Source organism: Miscanthus floridulus, chromosome 9 (genome assembly GCF_019320115.1).
Source record: "Miscanthus floridulus cultivar M001 chromosome 9, ASM1932011v1, whole genome shotgun sequence".
Lineage (NCBI taxonomy): Eukaryota > Viridiplantae > Streptophyta > Magnoliopsida > Poales > Poaceae > Miscanthus > Miscanthus floridulus.
Window position 1 is genome coordinate 121966432 of NC_089588.1, and position 19947 is coordinate 121986378.

General features: G+C 44.8%; 1 protein-coding gene and 1 long non-coding RNA gene across 3 annotated transcripts; one reads left to right on the forward strand and one right to left on the reverse strand.

The window, feature by feature from the left end:
* Window positions 1–1671: 1671 nt before the first annotated feature.
* Window positions 1672–3366, reverse strand: LOC136482822 (uncharacterized). 2 transcript variants are annotated; one of them, XR_010765209.1, is made up of 4 exons: window positions 3250–3366; window positions 2994–3108; window positions 2517–2586; window positions 1672–1904 (listed from the first exon to the last, which is right to left on the reverse strand). It is a non-coding gene; the product is annotated as an uncharacterized lncRNA (long non-coding RNA). The 2 variants fall into 2 exon arrangements; XR_010765210.1 differs by having other exon boundaries at window positions 2994–3152; window positions 3250–3313.
* Window positions 3367–5577: 2211 nt separating this feature from the next.
* On the forward strand, window positions 5578–7158 carry LOC136482823 (uncharacterized). Its single transcript, XM_066480013.1, has 2 exons — window positions 5578–6242; window positions 6319–7158. Exons 1-2 carry the CDS (start codon window positions 5805–5807, stop codon window positions 6637–6639), a joined length of 759 nt encoding a protein of 252 aa, XP_066336110.1. The 5' UTR covers window positions 5578–5804; the 3' UTR covers window positions 6640–7158.
* The last annotated feature ends 12789 nt before the right edge of the window (window positions 7159–19947 follow it).

Sequence of the window (19947 nt, forward strand, 5' to 3'; positions counted from 1 at the left end):
CGTTAAATTCCAGATACACCCTATGTCAGTGCTTATATATATTCAAGATGCAAAATATCTGATATGTACCGCACCCATGCAATTGACAAATTCAAATGGCTCTTTCCTACACTGTACAAATCATATTGTATATCTATCATCTATTGATCCACCAAATTCTTTGTGCAACCAGGTGGTCGCTCAACAGAGTATGTGCTACACCATTTTGTGACATGTGCATGACTATGCTTCACAAGCTCAGCATGGACAATGATTCCTGCGCATGTCAAGTCTGTTAGATCATGAAAGATGTCAGATGGACTTAATAAAAAAAAATCTTGTACTAACAAGGAACAAACCTATTCCTAGGCCTGTATCTGTAAATTAGACAGGCTATTCTACCTTAAACTATCGATCCTTAGCTACAAGTGGAATCATGTAGTACTATGAAGAACCTAGATGCTTGTTTATCTGAGGGCTCAAAGACCAGTTGAACCTACCCGGACAAATGTAATATATTAGGGCCCTGTTTGGTTCTTTAGTTGCTCCTAAAATTCTTGTCACATCGAATGTTTAGACACATGCATGAAGTATTAAATATAGACTAATTATAAAATTAATTGCACAACTTGCGATTAATTTGCGAGACGAATCTTTTAAGCCTAATTAGTCCATGATTTGACAATGTGGTTCTACAGTAAACATATGCTATTGACGGATCAGTTAGGCTTAAAAAATGTCTCGTAAATTAGTCTCTATCTATGTAATTGATTTTATAATTAATCTATATTTAATGTTCCTTATTAGTATCTAAACATTCGATGCGATATGAATTTAAGGGGCGACTAAAGAACCAAACATCCCCTAATGTCCTCTAATAGTTCTTCGTACTTATGATTCACGTGTCCATGTCCTCTAATGATTCTTTAGCTACACGTGGTTTCCAGATTATTAACTACCATACTGTTTGTGGATTCAGTCTCCACCACTCCAGGGCCCAACACGATTAGCTGACTGATGCAGCGCGCAAGGGCGCGCCCCTTCCACTAGTGATATATATGCATCCCTCGCAGGCCGCGACTACGTCAGTCACAGGGATGTGCTTAGCATGAGCTGTGCTGTATATAACCAACCAATAAGGCACCAATGAAACTGATTATAACATAAATAAATGGCGCTACATCACTACCCCAGGAAATTTCTTTCCTGACGGCCGACACCGTCAGGGAAAGTGGCTAATACCGTCAGGGAAAGTGATCCGTGACGGTAACCGTCAGGGATAGGCCGTCAGGAATGAACTGACAGGGAAAGTCCACTTTCCCTGACGGAAATCCGTCAGCGATTGATTCCTGACGGTTAGAGCCGTCAGGGAAGATCTTCGGTGTCAGTTTTTCATCTGCCGTCACGGAAACTTTCCCCGTAGGTCACCTACCATCAGGCAAAATCCAAATCTTTCCTGTCGTCTCGAAACCGTCAGGGAAAATCTAAATCTTTCCCGTCGGCTACAACCCGTCAGGAGAACGTAGGATCTTCCCTGTCGGTTGCCAACCGTCAGGGCTCCATAAACCATCATTTAACCATTCAAATCAGTGATTCATAGCTCATTTAATCATGCATCCTATATCTCACACTAGGTAGTCTTGGTACATATAATCAAATACTCATCATTTAATCATGCATCCACACAAGCGGTAAATGTTACACTCAGTAGTCTTGGTACATATAACCATATCTTAACATTGTACATAGATCAGATAGTACAATGTTCAACAAATCAATCTTAAGCTACATTCTAGTTGTCTTGCAAAATAAACTCAGAAGAGCGAAGCTGCAGTGCTACATATGTAAGAAATAGAAGTCAAGTAACTATCCTAACAGGCCCTGTGATGGCAATGCAGCAGCTACTGCACATGTCCGGTCCCTCTCTACAATCAAAACAAGATATATAGAACCATTCATGAGATCATCATATGATGTAGCCATGAGATTATACTCACAGCAAGTGTAAGTAGAATCTTCTAATTGCAGTTCAGATACAAATAGAGCACTAAAACACTAAAGCTTACGTGCACTTTGTGCAGTGTAGTTTGAAATGCTAAAACAGTCTTGTAGTGTTGTCTGAAACACTAGAACAATCCTAATAAAACATGTATCTAGCACCTCGGTCCAATGCATGTAAATAACAATAGTTGCACCAGACCAAAAATAATTTTGTACCATACAGTAAGAGCCAACACAGTCAGGGATCTCACCATTGTGGTACAGAGGTAGGGGAAGACCTGGGACAGATAGAAGCAGGGAAGATGGCAAGTGAATGAAACTCACTAGCTTTGTGTATGCTTTATTATCAATTAAATTCAGGACTGCCCTTGAGTATATTATTCCACTAGTGATGCAAGGACAGAAAATCTATATGAATCATAGAACAGTCAAATCTTTTTTTTGGATAACACTACAGTCAGATCTTGTGTGTGCATAAGCGTCAGATCCTAAACAGGTCAACTAAGAGCAAAAATAATGTGAGCCGGTAATCTTACCATGTTTACTTTCTTCTTCTTTAAGCATGACAGGCAGTATCTCTATTTGTTTTTTATTGTCAGCAATGACCTGCAAAAAAATTGTATCAACATGATGGATGCTTCTTGGACGTTTATAATTGCAAACAGACTAAATCTTGGAAATCGATCATCTCAAGTAATGTCCTCTGTGAGTGAATAGATAATACTGTCAATGTTTTTGGAAATCATTCTTTTCTAAGTGGACATACTAAATCTTGGAAATTATTCGGTCAATGTTAAATGGCATGAAAGAAGATGGAAACAAATAACCCAAAAAGTGTTTCCTGCACAAATAGCTCATGATAGCAAAGTCATTTTCTACAGCAGATGAGCAGAGCTAGTTGTCTTCTAGTAGGATCAGTGCCAAGAACATTGAGTTGGAACGATCTGAGTTTCTATAACTTGCAGATACAAGCAAGAAGAGCCGGGGATGGGAGGGTATAGGGTGATGCTCACCACCCTTGCTGCAGCACACGCTATCAGTGCAGAGCCTCTGCGCTGCCGCACCACATCCTGAAGCTGCCATGCTGCCGTAGCACATCTAGGAGCTGCCAACCAACCTGCCCTGCTACTACACATCCGGACCCGACAACACTAATTGTTAGTGTTCCACATCTGCACATTTGTTTCAAACAATTCTTTTATAGACCAGTTAAACAGCTAGTAGTGATAAGTGAAAATATTCTTGAACAAAGACTATGCGGACACGCACCCTTAGTTAGTTCACATGATTGCCGCAAATCACCACTACCTTCAAGCACTGTCAACACTGTCTGGAAATGCCAAAATTCATTGTCAGCATGCCTACTGACTAAGCACTATGGTTGCCTACTGACTGAAACGTTGTAATTTTTTAGAAAAGAATGTAACTAGGTCCGAAATACTTCCTTTTGACTATAAATTTTGCTTTTATGCACATAAGAACATTCCTTTTTCATAATAGTAGTGCATTCTTGTACAACATAAAAAGGCTGGAATTAGAAAGAAGCACAATTCTATAAAATTGTAAAGATTATCAGCAGCTGACATGTATTGCAAAATATTTAGCTGAATCAACATATGAGATTTCAACAATGCTACTTCATCCAAGCAAAACTATCTTCCAAAACAAAAGTGTACAGGCATATTTTTAGAAACAAAAGTGCTCAGATTTCTATGCAGAGTACTTGCCCAATGTAAATTGACAAAAAATGCATGCGCAAATGTTAACAAATCTATTATCCTATATGTATGTAATAAGGCACGGGCCGCACAACTCAGTAAGGACAAATAGACTGCATGTCAGTTCAGCAAATGAGTGAAAAATGCAGCTGCCCAAAATAAAATTCAGTGACTATTGTTCCCTCAGCAAATGAGTAAAAATAAGTACCAACATGATGGATAATTTTGGACCTTTAGGTAGTGTGAAATATGTAGTTAGCAGCTCATTTAATTAGGAAAGTGCATGGATAAGTGCCACAAGTTCTTGCAGCAGAAAAAATGCATGTAGGACTAATGGCAACAGTATAATATGTATCTCTAAATTACAGTCCCACTTGATACAAGTACGGAAGATGGCAAGTGAATGAAACTCACTAGCTTTGTGTATGCTTTATCAATTAATTCAGCACTGCCCTTGAGTATATTATTCCATTAGTGATGCAAGGACAGAAAATCTATATGAAACATAGAACAATCAAATCTTTTTTTGTATAACACAACAGTCAAATCTTGGTCCCTGTTTGCTACTTCAGAAAAGACTCTCAAGACGAAACAGCATAAGCATCAGATCCTATACAGGTCAACTAAGAGCAAAAATAATGTGAGCCGGGTAATCTTACCATGTTACTTTCTTCTTCCTTAAGCATGTCGGGCGTTATCTCTATTTGTTTTTTTTTTGTCAGCAATGACCTGCAAAAAATAAATACCAACATGGTGGATGTTTTTTGGACGATTAATTACAGACAGATTAAATCTTAGAAATCGATCATCTCAAGTACTGTCCTTTGTGAGTGAATAGACAATAATTATACCGTCAATGGGAACCTGCAGAAATAGCTGGCATTAGTTTTTACTTTTAGATGGGATCACACTATTGCACAAGGCCTGGGTATTATTGCAGTGTCTAGTGTATGGATGATACCTGATTTCATAGCCACAACCTGCCCTGATTTCATCTATTGTTCTAATTGAAGCCTGAACCTATCTGTAATCTCTTAACTATTAAAAAATAGCAGAATAAAAAATAAAAAAAAATTTACAAGTCATGTCACATCAGAACCAATGAAGAAATATATGGCCTGAAACAATAAGACTAATTTGCAATGGAATTCAGTATAATCGATCCACAAAATATAGCCAGAGTAGTTAAAATGCTAGAACAAGAAAGTGCAGTTGTCGAAATAGTTAAAAAGATGAGATTGGACAGTAAACTACCTTATGGCAAAGATGCCCTTGTTAGCTAACAGCAACCAATCTGAGGCAGAGAAATACTACAGGTTACTGCATGTTCTGGATTGCATCCAGGCATTGAATTTCGGCTGATGATTCATGAAAAGGATTCATCCTCCTACTGTCATGTTCACAAATAAATGACAATGGCACAACTAGTACAAAAACATTTTAATTTTAATTTTAATTTTGGATCGATTTTATCTTTTGGATAGTAAATGTTGAACTGTGAAAAGAAGAAAAGCTAGAATCACCCAGAGGGTTGCCCCACCCATTACAGAACATAAATTGAGTACATTACAAAGTGAAAGAAAATAGTCCACAGAAGAAAGAACGAGATGCATAGTAGATCTTACCCTCAATCTTGCGGAAATATGAGACTGGCGTACGGCAAAGCCAAATGATGTACCTTGCAGCCACACAAATCGACAAGTTTTCTGGGGTATATTTGGGGAAAATTGGGATTAGTTGATTGGAAGAGGAGAGGTTAGGTTTGCTGGTACCTGCGATGGTGATGCAAGGACCTACAGCAGCAATGGCGCACAGATGAGTCCAGGCGGCGGCGCTGCTTGACAGCGGAGCACAGATCATCCAAAGCGGTGGAAGGGCCTAGGGTTACGGGCTTACAACGTTTTTGCGGCGGCGGTGGAACGACCTTGCCGTGAAGGGCCCTGGTGGCGGGGCTTAGGATCTCTAGTGGCGGCGACCTGCGAGGGAGTCGGCGGTGGTGACCTGTGAGGGAAGGAGGGAGTCGATGGTGGTGGGGAGCGACGATTGGAATGCGAAGGAGAGGAAAGGTTGCGAGATTTGGGAGAAAAGGCACGGAAGATTGGAGTCATGGGCCGGGAGGCGCCCTCTGTCCGCGCGCTTTTTTTCCTGTTTGTGTTTTCAATGCAGACGCAGACGCACGGTGGGCAGGAAATCAACGAGTACACCGCGTACCTCCTCTCTCACAAGGGCAAGGCGACGGATCCGAACAACGTCTACAACCCGGAGGACGGGCCCGATGCGTACACCAACCCCACCGCCTACGAGAAGGCCACCGAGTACACCGTCGCGGCTCGCCAGCGCTACGGGGAGACGTTCGACCCCACCGCCGAGCCCCTGGACACAGACCTCCTGCAGAGGTTGGGACCAGGGAAGCAGCACGGCCGCTACTACATGGCCCACAGCGCCCTCGACCCGTCCCAGGTTCCTACGCTGACCCAGGTTCGATCCACGCCCACGAGCTCCAGCGACATCCCCGTAGCGCCCCGGCGGCAGTCAGCGTCACAGGTAAGTGCCGTTTCGTTCGTCGTTCACTCGTTTCGCACCTGTACATACAATCAACACTGCGGATGTAATATTGCAGGCCCAGATGGAGGCCAAGATGGAGGAGAGGATCGCCACGTTGCACGCGCAGATGATGGCGCAACAGATGGCTTACCAGCAAAGCCTGCAGCAGCACTACAACACTCAGATGCAGAACATGGCCAGCTTCTTCCAGTCCATGCAGACGCCCGGGGCGTCTACACCGCCTCCTCTTCCAATGTTCGCTCCACCGCCTCCTCCTTCAGAGTTTTTTCCTGTGCCTGCTCTTGTCGCTCCTGGAGGGACCCCGGTGAGTATATTGACTCTTGCTTTAACTTGTGCGTCCATGCTGCAGATACTAATGACATCACTTGGCGTTTAACTTGTGCAGGTACAGTCGACGGGTTCGAACCCGTCTCCTGGAGGTCCCGGCCATCAGATGATGTCGTTTCCACCACCTGCACCCTATCCACCGTATCCACCTCCGCGTGGCCCTCCTCCGACGTACTCGTGGCCGCCGGTGCGCGGAGGGTGGCAGTACGCGCAGGCGCCTCAATTTGGTCCAAGGGGGTTTCCGTGGGCAAACCCTGGGGGCTCTGGGGGTGGAGCGGACGACGAGACCGGGGACGGCGCGACGAGCTAGGTACTTGTCGATTCTGTTATCATGTATCCACCGTATCGTCAAAGTTGTTGTCATGTATTTCTTTTCTTCGTTATGGACCTAGACTTGTTATGTTGAACTTCGTGTGATGGACGTCGACTTGTGGTGTTCGACGTGTTGGACTTCATGTGATGGTTGTAATGCACTTGTGTGGTTGTTATTGTGACATATATGTGAGATATATGTGATGTTGTGCATTATTGTGATATATGTGGTGATGTTGGCGACAAATGTGATGAAATTGTGATATAAATGGTGCTACCGGTGCTTCTGGTGAAATTGGATTATAATTTGTGATTTTGCAGGGTTTTGATGCGAGAAAACAGAAAACAAAAGCAAAAAAAAAAATTCCAGCTTTGCCGACTGTTTACAGTCGGCAAAGCTGGGCAAAAAAACCCCAGGACAGAGTCTTTGCCGACTGCAATGGGAGGCAGTCGGCAAAGAGGTCAAACCTTTGCCGACTGCAACTCCGAAAGCAGTCGGCAAAGAACATTTCAAAAAAAAAATTTCTTTCTTTGCCGACTGCCGAGCTGGCGGCCAGTCGGCAAACAATTTTTGAAAAAAAAATTCTTTGCCGACTGCCGAGGAAACAGCAGTCGGCAAAGCCTGCCGTCAGGGCTGACGGCGCCACGTGGCTATGCCGACTGCTGGCGTGGCAGTTGGCAAAGGATTTGCCGACTGTGTGCCACGTGGCAGTCGGCAAATCCGCCTTTGCCGACCCAGGCTTTGCCGACTGCTCTTTGCCGACTGCCACGTGGCTTTGCGGTCGGCAAAGCCTTTGCCGACTGGGTTTATGCCTTTGCCGACCGGGGCAAGCAGTCGGCAAAGAGGCGTTTTCCTGTAGTGTTGGGACTGCTTTTCAGTTTTGTGCTCGCGCCAGTGCACCCGCCAGGCGCGAAAAAAAGTTTCCCGTCGGTGCACGAGATTCCCGGTCGGTTGTTCTGACTCCGTCAGGCACGGTTAAGCTTTCCTGACCTGGGCAGCCCAGCCGCACGGAGTACTGCACACCGACGGGAGAAAACTTGGCTGGGGTAGTGCATAAATAAATCTCTCCTCCTGTTTTGGAACTCTGTGTTCTCGATCTCACAGTGTAAACACGAGGGCACCTATCGATATAATAGTAATAGTAATTCATTGACGCAAACAAAGAATAGCCAATGAATATAATCTATGTATGTAAGGTACACAGCACAAGGATCTAGCTGGATTCATCGCTGGTGACGGTGACGAGTTCCTGCTGTTGCTCCTCCTCCTCCTCCTCCTCCTCCTCCTCCTCCATTGGATGTCAGTCAGTGGCCTAAGAGCGAGGAGCAGAGACGCCCAAGCAGCCGTGGAAAGCGACCTGTTAATTATCTCCTACAACTAAAAAAAACAAAGTATGGACATTTTTTGGTGTGACATTTGTTTTGGTTCGTCCGTCTACCCACGCCTGCGATCCCACGACATCTTAATTACTGATTGATCGTGTCATTCTCCTTGATTGAATATTGCCTATCATGTGATAGAGGAATCACGGCAAAATAGGAAGTAGAAAATTATTGTGCTACCCATATACACATTGCATGTTTGCATGCACCAGCATACATAGCAACGAGCAAAAGGAAAGAGAATTAACACAGAAGGAAAGAGAATTAAGACAAAAGAAACATCTTTGCATTTCTGAGAACCTTGCCAAATCTGCCTACATTTAATTACTTCCTCTCTTTGCATTTGCAAAAGGGACAACTTTTTCCTCTTTTCATTTGGTTTCACGCTCACGTGTTCCATCGCCCTCGCTTGCTGTTTCTTGCGTGAACCATAGTTGATGCCATTTGTCTTCCATGGCTCAGCCTCCCAATCCCAAGAGAAGGTCCCTACCTCTCCCTGACTGGAGATCCGGCCTACCAGAGGATCTCCTCGAGTCCATCGGGCAGCGTCTCGGGTCAAGCCACGACGCGGCGTCCTTCCGATCCGCTTGCTCCCCATGGCGCGCCGCCGTCTCGTTCGCGACCTTCGGGCCGCTCCTGCTACTCCCGTTCGACCCCGACTTGGACCGCGTTAGCTTCTACTGCGTCCCGAAGAAGAAGGTCTTGTCCAAGACGCTGCCCGACGTGCGCGGCAAGGTGGCGTGCGGCTCCTCGTGTGGGTGGTTGGCGCTCATGGACGAGGCGGCGTCCGTGACGTTGCTGAATCCATTCGCCGGTGACCGTTCCCCCCGCGTTGAGCTCCCACCAGCAGGCGAACACGTCGCGGCGGCGTCCTCATCGGAACGCGTGTCTAGGGTCCACGGCCGGTGGGTCCTCCATCCCACCAACGGCTACGGGGACGCGGATGCCATAGGCAGAGCCATCAAGCTAGAAGACATGAGGGATGTGTTCTTTCGTGAGATCGTGCTCTCGGCGTCGCCTGACGCCGCCGGCCGCGAGTGCGTGGCCATGGCCATGCTTGGGTGCTCCACGGAGGTCGCGTTCTGCCGGGTTGGAGTCGACAGCACATGGACGCTGCTCGACACCAAACTGGAGTTCTCCGTAGGGTCCATCGTCCACTACCAAGACAAGTTCTTGGCGATCGACTGCACTAGAGAAATCTCCGTCTGCAGCAGCAACGCCGCCGGCGCTACCCCAACCGCGACGCTGCTGCCATCACTGTCGCCACCTGCGGGGCTCTGCTACCGCAGCTACCTGGAATCAAACGGTGAGCTGCACATTGTGGGTGCCATGGTGAGCACATTCCACGAGACATAGAGCTTCACCTACAGCAGCGCGATCTACAAGTGCAACCTCCACGACCGTACGCCGGAGTGGTCCAGGGTGAGGGACATCGGTGATCAGCCACTGTTCGTGTCTAAACATTTCAATGAAAGCTTCAGTGGAACAAGTGTATCCAAGTACAAGGAGAACAAAATCTACATGTCTGAGCCATTGTATGGGGATCCATACGACTTGGTCTATCGACTGGAGATCGTTGATATTGCTACCGGCGCATCCGAAGTGAAGCCCGTCCAGGAAAAGATGCAGGGTTCCGAGGCTCTAGGTTGGATTCGACCCAATCTCTGGAAGCTCTAGAGTTTGTGAGCCTGCGACGCCGCGCACTCCGTGACTATGTTAAATTCATAAACTTTGCTTTTTGGATTAAATGTCACTTTAACGTTGGTATTTAATTTAACAGTATTGTTATCTTATCGTGTGATCCGTGTGTTTTTAGTATAAATTGTTAGTTATCCCGTAGCAACGCACGAGCACGCTACCTAGTTATATATATAAAGAAATCATCAAAGCTCGCCCAATAAAACTTCAAAATAGGAGTATATATATGCCAATAATCCAGTCAGACTCTGTTTTTCAGTTGTCAACAACCTGTATACATTTGGTCCAATTCTAAACACACAATTCAACTCATGGTGTGGGAAGTGGGAACAGAGAGTCCATGCGTATATGAAAACTCTAGGGAAAAATGCTCAAAGGATAAAGCGAGCAGCAGAGAGGTAGAGATGCCCAGGCAGCCATGGAGAACACAAGAGCGATAGATAGATGTCAAAGAATCGTCGAAATCTAATAAGATTTCAAAAATACATATATCTGCTGCTTCGGTCAAAATTAGCACATAGACATAGTAAGCGCTGAGATTTCAAATGACAGGGCAAACATGTATATATGGCGGCGTGTCCACCAAACAAAAAATGGACAGGAGCAGACATGCAAACACAAGATTTATGCATGCAACCATATACGGGAAAGATTGGTGCATACCTTCATGATGAGAATCTAGATACTTAGCACGCACCAGGCCGCTGTCCAGTCGCTGCTGCAGAGCTGAAGGGAGCGATTTTATACCCGGGCACTCCCTAATTGTAAGCCCATGAAGAGATGAGTATTCTTGTGGTTCTGGCCCACTGGGCAAGGATGCCAGGCTTTTGCAACCCTGCCGAACGAGGTCTTCCAGTACTGAGAGATCTATGATGCATAATGATTCTAGTGATCGCAACTCTGGGCACTGGTAAATTCGCAGCTTTTTGAGTGCATCCAGCTGCCATGATATGAACCTTAGTTTGGAGCAAGAATAAATAAATATTTCCGTGAGGGACGAGGGGAGATTGACAGCCTGAGCAAGAATAAGCCCGTGTTTAGTTGGTGGAAAGTTAGAAATTTGCCTACTGTAGCACTTTCGTTTTTATTTGGCAATTAGTGTTCAATCATGGACTAATTAGGCTCAAAACGTTCGTCTCGCAATTTCCAACCAAGCTGTGTAATTAGTTTTTTTTCGTCTATATTTAATGCTCCATGCACGTATCGTAAGATTCGATGTGACGAGTACGTAGTCTTTTTTTGGAAAACTTTTCGCTATGGTTAGAGATTCTAAAGATGATGGAAGGAGCTTATCCGGGTCCGCCGATGGTGACAGCTTCTCCTCAACAGGTGTGGATGCCGCCACGTCATCGGTACTACTAGCCTCTTGATTCAATTGTTGCCTGCCGTATAGGGACTCAAGCTTACAACAGTATCTAACTTCCATCGTCTTGAGAGCAGGGGAGTTGAAGACCTCTACCAGACTTCCACACCACCCTATGTCCAGAGACTCAAGATGGGGCAAAAGTTAGCTCCTTCCTGATGTTTCCTGGTAAGGAGCATTTGCCGCTGCGTATCCAATTAGATTATTGCACATCCAAATCTGTAGCCTCCGCAAGGAAATCAAGCTTTGGAATACTTTCTCCGGCCAGTACACAAGCTCATCGCAGCTATCAATTCTCAGATCCTGCAGCTGCCCATAGCATAAACTGCAGCTGTATAGTTTCATATCTACCACAGACGACGGATGGTCCCATTCCTCCTTATCATCCAGCTTGACGCCCATCAAAGACAAACTGGACAATGACGTCATATATCTGATTCCTCCTAGAGAAATCTGTCGATTTGCTTCAAGCAAAACCAGTTCTTTGTCAAGATATCTGATTCCTCCTAGAGAATGACGTCATATATCTGATTTTTTTATGCCTCTCATCTGGATACAGCTGTAGCATCTGTTCATGTACAGACTCACACGAACCCCACACACGCACACCACACTCACACCACACTCACACGTACACAAACAAACATACAACTACACCCAGATCATAAGATCGCGTTCTTTGTGAGATCACCGGGTCCAACCATGGCTCCGTAGGCGACGGGCGCGTCGCATTCCCTCTGTGCCTCCACACGTGAGAGGCAAAGGAATTTATTGGGGGCAAACCCCGATGAGAGACCAAAAATTCGCAGCCACGGGGGCTCGAACTCCGGCCGACAAGGTCCCAACCACCGGACCTTGCCACCCGAGCGTTCCATATATCTGATTCTTCCTAGAGAAAGCTTTATAGTTTCATATATATGATCCCCCGTAGGCAGAGTTGTAAACTTTGGGCATTTCTTGATAACAAGAATCTCAAGCAAAGGGAACAGTGCATGCAAATCTTCCAAATTGAGATTCTCCAGTTGTGGAAATGCTAAGCGGGCCACTGGATAATCTCCACCACCATACTGTTCTCTGAGCAACGATAATCCTGGCAAAGCTGCTAGGTTTTCACAGCCTTCAATGTGCAATATCTCAAGCTGAGGAAATGCTACGGTGCCTCCATGTGTTGCCTCCCAAAATCTATCAAAAACCTGAAGATTAACTAGCTTAAGATCCTTAATTAAGCTTTCCAAATGTGGAGGATGTACAGCTAGCCATTAGAGAGCATGTTCATTCAGCAATTAGAAATAACAAAAAAGATTAGAAAACATCTTCTTCAGCCGCCCTGAGTGGAAAACGAGTACCCCATCACATGGTTAGCGCTAAGACCAACAAAGCAGTGGGGCCTAGCCTTCGTTACCTCACTAGTTTATGGTCGGCAATAATGGAGGGCCAGGGGGACAAGGTCACATGGCCGGCAGCCAGCCACCCTTGACTGACTGCTATGAATTGTTCATCAAAACAATTGATGGAGGGACGTGGAGCCTTGGCTGACTGCTATAGACACAAAAATCTCTTAGGAGTCGCGTATGCCACGCTGCCAGCGATTTTGATTGATGGCCAAGGGACTGTCGCGTGGGCTCGATCACCCCAAGTCTCCCAAAACCACCGTATGAGTCCCTCCTCATGTTCTATTTTTATTTTTATTACTACTCCGATCATATGCGTTGCTTGACTCACCTGCCTGAGCATGCGGCATCCATGTTCAGCTTTTTGAGTCCATGCAAATGCAAAAGCATCCGTCTGGGGGTCACATGTTCAGCTTTTTTAGGGTCAAGTATATGTTTTGAATCCTTAGATTAATCGAAATTTTTCAAACAACCTCGAATGGAGACCCGCTCTGTACTAAAGTTGCAGTGCTTGACAAGATTTAAAGCTATGAGGTTCAAGCTAGTTTCATTTAAACTCATTTAGACATCGAAATTTTCAATACAAGATTCATAAAAAAATAATATAAAAGGATAGCATCCTACGCTTGCCACATGCTAGGGTATGATATAGTGGTAGGGTGCTCCCGTGAAGTAAGAGCCCGCTAGTGAACGAATAATACCACCATATAAAGTTAATGTATTGTTATTATAAAGGTTTCAAATTAATTAGAAGAATCCTGGGAATAATTAGAATAGAGAATGGTTCATCTTAGAAGTACCGACATATAAACGTACACAGGAAATGAATTTATAAAGTTCAAGAGCTAAAGGTATTACGTACTAGGCTTCCACCGCGTGTTTTGCATGAAGTTAGAGCATCTCCAATATAGTTCCTAAAAAGCAATTGGTAAATCAATGAGTTTTCCAAGTAGATAAAAAAAAGTTGGGAGCACATTTGTTAAGTTTAATTTCTCCAATATTTTACAAAATCTAGCTCCTAAAATATAGAATACAATTTTGCATTAGGAATCCTGCACGGACCATTTCTAAATCAGCCTAACCACTTTTATATTTTCTTTCTCTCTTGCACATTTGCATTGAAAACCCATCCTACCACCTCTAGATTGGCCGGTCGATATATACGTGCTTGTATATTTTCCCGCAATTTGGTTGATTTTCCCAAGTGCGAAAAGATTGGGAGTTGAGATAGGGAGTTGTTGTTGGAGAGCGGTTTTATTCAATCTTGCAAAAAAAACATTGGGAGTGGATTTTGGAAACTCTTGGAGATGCTCTTACATCTTATGATATTTTAGATTTTGCAACAAGTGCATTAAAACAATAGAACGAATAGGAAATGTTGAGTTCTTTTTATGCAAATATATAAGCTAGGACAAGTAGTCCATTTTTCAACTCATGTGTGTAGGCCTCGCCTTTTCTAAAAAGAGGATGGAGGCGTTAGGTAGAGTTGCACCGCCTCGCCTACCACTTGTAGCCATTTTGTCTAGGTTTTGTTTTTTAATGCCCCGCATAGGAGGAATGGACTTGATTCTTGCTATGAATATGGGACTAGTTAGAGATGTGTAGCGATCATATCATATTGCTCATGATTATATCATTTCTTGCTATGATATATGCTAAATTTCTTTTACATCCTTCAAAAAAAGATTTCTTTTACATCGATCACTTAAAGCATCCATATAGAGAAATTTAAAACGAACTAGAGCGCAACATGTGCATCCCCGCAACGGGCGCTCCCAATTATTATTTGGCATGCCAGGCATGGTCGTCGGCACCCACGGAGCAAGGGGCCCGGTAAGGAATTTATATATTTTTTTCTTCAAGAGAAATGGGCCGCATTCTTACGACTTTATATTAGGCCCGGCAACCATCGCGGTTGCATTGGAGGCGGCCTGCAGGAAACCCATGGGAATTATTACTCGTGTCGTTGCAATGGAAGGAAACCCATTGGAAGCAGAAGCAGCCTCCTGCCTGCCGCATCCATGTTCAGCTTTTTGAGTCCACATGCAAGCGCAAAAGCATCCTACACAGCTTTTTCATTCAGCAGCATAGCAAGAGAAACCACCAATCCAAACTCCTCACCAAAGCATGCATATTTGCCGCGACTACATCACAGAGATGCATGTGCTTAGCTTATCATGAGCTGTGTATATATAAAACCAATAATAAAGGCACCAATGAAACAGATTATAAATAAACGGCGCTTCATAAATAAATCTCCTCCAGCTTCATGAACTCTGATTATAATAGTAACAGTAATTCCTTGACTCACAAAGAACGCCAACGAATCTAATAATCTATGATCTATGAATCAAAGCTCGTCCAATAAAACTTCAAATAGGAGTATATATATATAATATGCTCAGGGGCGGATCCAGAACCGGGCTGCGTCCCGGGCTGAGCTGCTGATTCACGTTCAAAACAGTCTGATCTGGCTTCCTAGGCCTCCTTTTGTCTAATTAAGATCATAGTTTTTTAGGCTAAACACCACATATGTTACAGGGGCTACATGAACTCGCCCCGGGCTGCAGCTCGGGCAGCCCGGGCCCTGGATCCGCCCCTGAATATGCTAATAATCCGGTCAGACTCTGCTTTTCAGTTGTCAACAGCCTGTATACATTTGGTCCAATTCTAAACACACAATTCAACTTATGGTGTGGAAAGTTAGAACAGAGAGTCCATGCGTATATGAAAACTCTACGGAAAAATGCTCAAAGGATAAAGCGAGCAGCGGAGAGGTAGAGATGCCCAGGCAGCCATGGAGAACACAAGAGCGATATATAGATGTCAAAGAATCGTTGAAATCCAATAAGATTTCAAAAATACATATATCTGCTGCTTCGGTCAAAATTAGCACATAGACATAGTAAGCGTTGAGATTTGAAATGACAGGGCAAACATGTATATATGGCGGCGTGTCCACCAAACAAAAAATGGACAGGGGCAGACATGCAAACACAGGATTTATGCATGCACCATACGGGAAAGATTGGTGCGTACCTTCAAGACGAGAATCTAGATACGTATACTCGAGGCCGCTGTCCAGTCGCTGCTGCAGAGCCCAAGGGAGCGATTTTATACCTGAACACAAGCCGACGAAGAGATGAGTATTCTTGTGCTTCTCCTCAACAGGTGTGGATGCTGCCACGTCATGGGTACTACTAGCCTCTTGATTCAACTGTTGCCTGCCGTATAGGGACTCAAGCTTACAACATCCTGCAACAAACATCGTCTTGAGAGCAGGGGAGTTGAAGACCTCTACCAGACTTCCACACAGAATTATTTTCAGAGACTCTAGATGGGGCAAAAGTCGGCTCCTTCCTGATGTTTCCTGGTCAGGAGCATTTGCCGCTGCATATCCAATTAGATTATCGCAATGGCTAATCCGTAGCCTCCTCAAGGAAATCAAGCTTTGGAATACTTTCTCCGGCCAGTACACAAGCTCATCGCATCTATAAATTGTCAGATCTTGCAGCTGCCCATAGCAAACCCACAGTGCTAGTGCACGGGTTTGGAAGAACAAACTGCAGCTGAATAGTTTCATATCTACCACAGACGACGGATGGTCCCATTCCTCCTTATCATCCAGCTTGACGCCCTTCAAAGACAAGCTGGACAGACTTGTAGCAAAAGGTTTTACGCAAAGAGGATGAATAGATTACGATGAGAGTTTTCTCTCCAGACTCATGTAAGGATTCTTTAGAATCAAAATGGTGTTATTGGCATATTACGATTTAGAGTTACATCAGACGGATGTAAAGGCGGCATTCCTCAACAGGGATTTGTATGAAAACGTTAACATGGCACAACCCAAACGTTTTGTCATGGAAGAAAAAAAATGTATGGGATGCCGCATGTAGAAATTCATTTATGGGTTAAAAATAAGTCTCTAGACATTAGTATTTGAACTTGATGAAACGATAAGAAAGTTTAGGTTTTAAAGAAAATGAGAAGGACAATAGCGTTTATGCGAAGTTCAAGAATGGAAAATTTATTTTCCACATCCTGTGAATAGATGACATTCTACTCACTAGTAGTGACGTTAATCTGTCATTGGAGAAGAAGAAGTTTTGTCCTCAAGTTTCAATGTGAATGATCTTGGTGAAGAGTTATTGGAAAAGATTCTAAAGAAATAAGAAAATAAAGTATGCATGCGAGTAAACCTACGCCTGCTCCTATAGTCAAGGGTAATAGATTTGGAAACTTTAAGTGTTCTAGGAACCGATATGAGATCGATCAAATAAACATGGTTCCATATGCTTCAGTTGTTGGAAGTTTGATGAGTGTACAAGTACAAGTAAGAACTTACCCTGACGTAGTTTACGTATCCGGGATATTTTGGCAGAAATCTAGTCCAGATATAGATCACTGGAATAGAGTTGAGAATGTCTTGCAATTTTACAAAGTATCATAGGCCTCATGCTGAGTAAAAAAGAATAAGTACTCTCAAATAGTTGAGGGTACAAATGTTAAGTCTTGGCGAGATGTGTAGTGAAATCCACAGTAGTTGCTAACACTCGCAGTTGGAGTATTATTGTGGAAAACTCCAAAGAAACAGTTGTTGTGTCATGAGTGATGCATACCATAGTATAGCTTGACATGAGGCTTAAGGAACAGGCAAAAGGAGGTTAAGGGAATTAGTACCCGAATTTAACAATGGTAGACAACAGCAATAACCATTTAAAGTAAGTTAACTCCTAAGACAACAGGTCAAGTGTGCTGCCAAACACATTGACACTAAGTTATATGTTGTAAAGGAGAAAATCCAGAATCATTTGAAAGCATTGAATACATAAGTACCGACTAAGTACTTGCGGATCCGCTTACTAAAGGCTTACCACCCAGTGCGTTCAGAGAACACACAGTTGACATGGGTTTACGGGAAAGCCTATGATTTCTGGATACTAAGGGCCTAGTTGAGTATCTGTTTCAAAACAGAGAGGTGCATTGTAGCTGTTAAATCTAATTGCAACTGACCGTGACGATGAGGCACGCTCTATACACTGATTATAAGGTGAGATCAAGGGGGAGAATATTAGTTTGATCTCCACCAATTGGCCCAACGGCCAATCTGACCCCTTGACCGCGTCCTGATCGGGGACGCTTAACCGACCACTGGTCGGCGGGCCCCTGTCACACAGCGCTATATATATAAAGAGAAAGGTGGGGGCCAGGCCACGAGTGACACGGTTCACCACCGCAACTCTCCCACTGAAGTGACCCTAGATAGCCCCTCCGATCGCGGGCGCGCTGCAAGTGATGGGAAGCGCCGTCGGATGCACCGCCGTCCTCTGGACTACACCGCCACGCACTACGTCGCTGCTGCTGTGGCGATTTCTTCCCCTCTACCTCCTCTGCCGAACCTGAAGGTATGGGCCTCTACACTGTCTCCCTCTCCTGAGTCTGCCTTCCACTCCCGATTCATGTTCTAGATCAATTTGAACCAAACAGAATTGAATCAACCCGTAGATCTACACGTAGATGATCCTAAGGACTTAACAAACCCGGCGTGCAGTGCTGGAAGAGTAAAACATATTCGCCAAAAAAAATGGACAGGGCTGACACGCAAAGCCTATCTTATCTATCAAAGAACAAGGGGCACACATGGTTCTATGATGCCAGCACCAGCAGTTCCCACCAGCAGCACGCCAGCACCAGCGGTCGAGGAGGGCAGCTGTTGGATTTAGGCAGGAAACAGGCATGCAACTACGTACTAGGTAATACAAGAGGATAACACAAATGAACGCAAGATTTATGCATGCACCATATACGGGAAAGAATATTGCTGCGTACCTTCAACTTCAAGACGGGAATTATCTACAGACGTAGCTTCCACGAGGCCGCTGTCCGGCCAGTCGCTGCTGCATAGCTGAAGGGAGCGATTTGATACCTGGGCACTCCCTAATTGTAAACCGACGAAGAGATGAGTATTCTTGTGGTTCTGGCCCACTGGGCAAGGATGTCAGGCGTTTGTAACCATGCAGATCGAGGACTTTCAGTGCTGAGGGATCTATGATGCATAATTATTTAAAACTATATTACTAACAGTGACATATAATTTATATAAATTCTTATTTTAGGTATGTTACTCCTTCCGTTCGTTCTTATTTTCTAGATACATAGTGAGCGAAACTATGTATCTAGACATAGTATTCATTTGAATATATAACAAACGCTTATTATCGGTGCAGAAAGTGACCAACACGTAAATATTTCTAGTTTTACCGTACGTTGTGATCGGATGTGGCCTAACACTCAATGACACTGGGTTTATACTGGTTCAGGCAATGTGTCCTACGTCCAGTTTAAGTCGGTTGGTGACTTTATTCCTGAGCCCAGGTGCTCGTAGTTTGCAGTGGGGTTACAAACGAGAAAGAGAAAGATTGGGGGTACAAGAGGTCCGGTCGGACTCTGGTCTGAAGGGCCGAGAGTGACAGGAGCTCCGCTTTGTGCTAAGTGTTCGAGCGTGCGCTCTATGTAGCTTTGGAGTGTCTAAAGCTACAGAGGGTGAATCAATGTAAGTGAACTGATGCTCTTTTGGGAGAGAGCGCATCCCCTTTTATAGATGAAGGGGATGGCCTTACAAGTGAGAGAGAGAGTACGTATACTAAGTCTTGTTGCCCATGCCGTCGGGTACAAGATGATTGTAGGCGTCCATAACACTGTTAAATGTCAGATACATGTGGGAGGTTGCGTCGTCTTCTTCTGATATGGCAGACGTCGGTGCCTACCATACTGTTGATGCCTAGAGGCATGCAAGGGGTTTTACCGTGCTTGTCTAGTATGAGAGTTTACGGGCGGCCACAACACTGTAGGGTAAATGTCGGCGCTCACAACACTGCTTGGGTTCTGACATGCTTAGAAGGTTGCAGGGCACTCTTCTGACTTGTCCTGTCGGTACTGTCCTGTAGGTGTCCAGGGTACGGTCCTTGGTATTGCGGTTGACTTTGAGTACCCTGCCTTACTTGCTCCGTTTGTTTCCTGGTCCTTACCGACCGGGCGTCCCCTGTCGGTCGGTCCCAGTCGGCTCCGACTGCGCTAGTCGGAGAAGAGCTGTAAGCCGGGGTTCGGAGTGTCCCCGGCCGGAGACGTGGGTTGAAGTTCAGAAGCGGTGTTTTGGCCAGGCCTTCCGGTCGGAGAGGCGGGCCGGAGTCGGAGGCGAGCATTGTTC

Excerpts from the sequence above, each read along its gene's own strand:
- LOC136482823 (XM_066480013.1), top strand. The coding sequence starts at position 5,805 with ATGGGCCGGGAGGCGCCCTCTGTCCGCGCGCTTTTTTTCCTGTTTGTG. Across the intron at positions 6,243-6,318 it reads GGCGGCAGTCAGCGTCACAG|GCCCAGATGGAGGCCAAGAT; the intron begins GTAAGTGCCGTT and ends GTAATATTGCAG.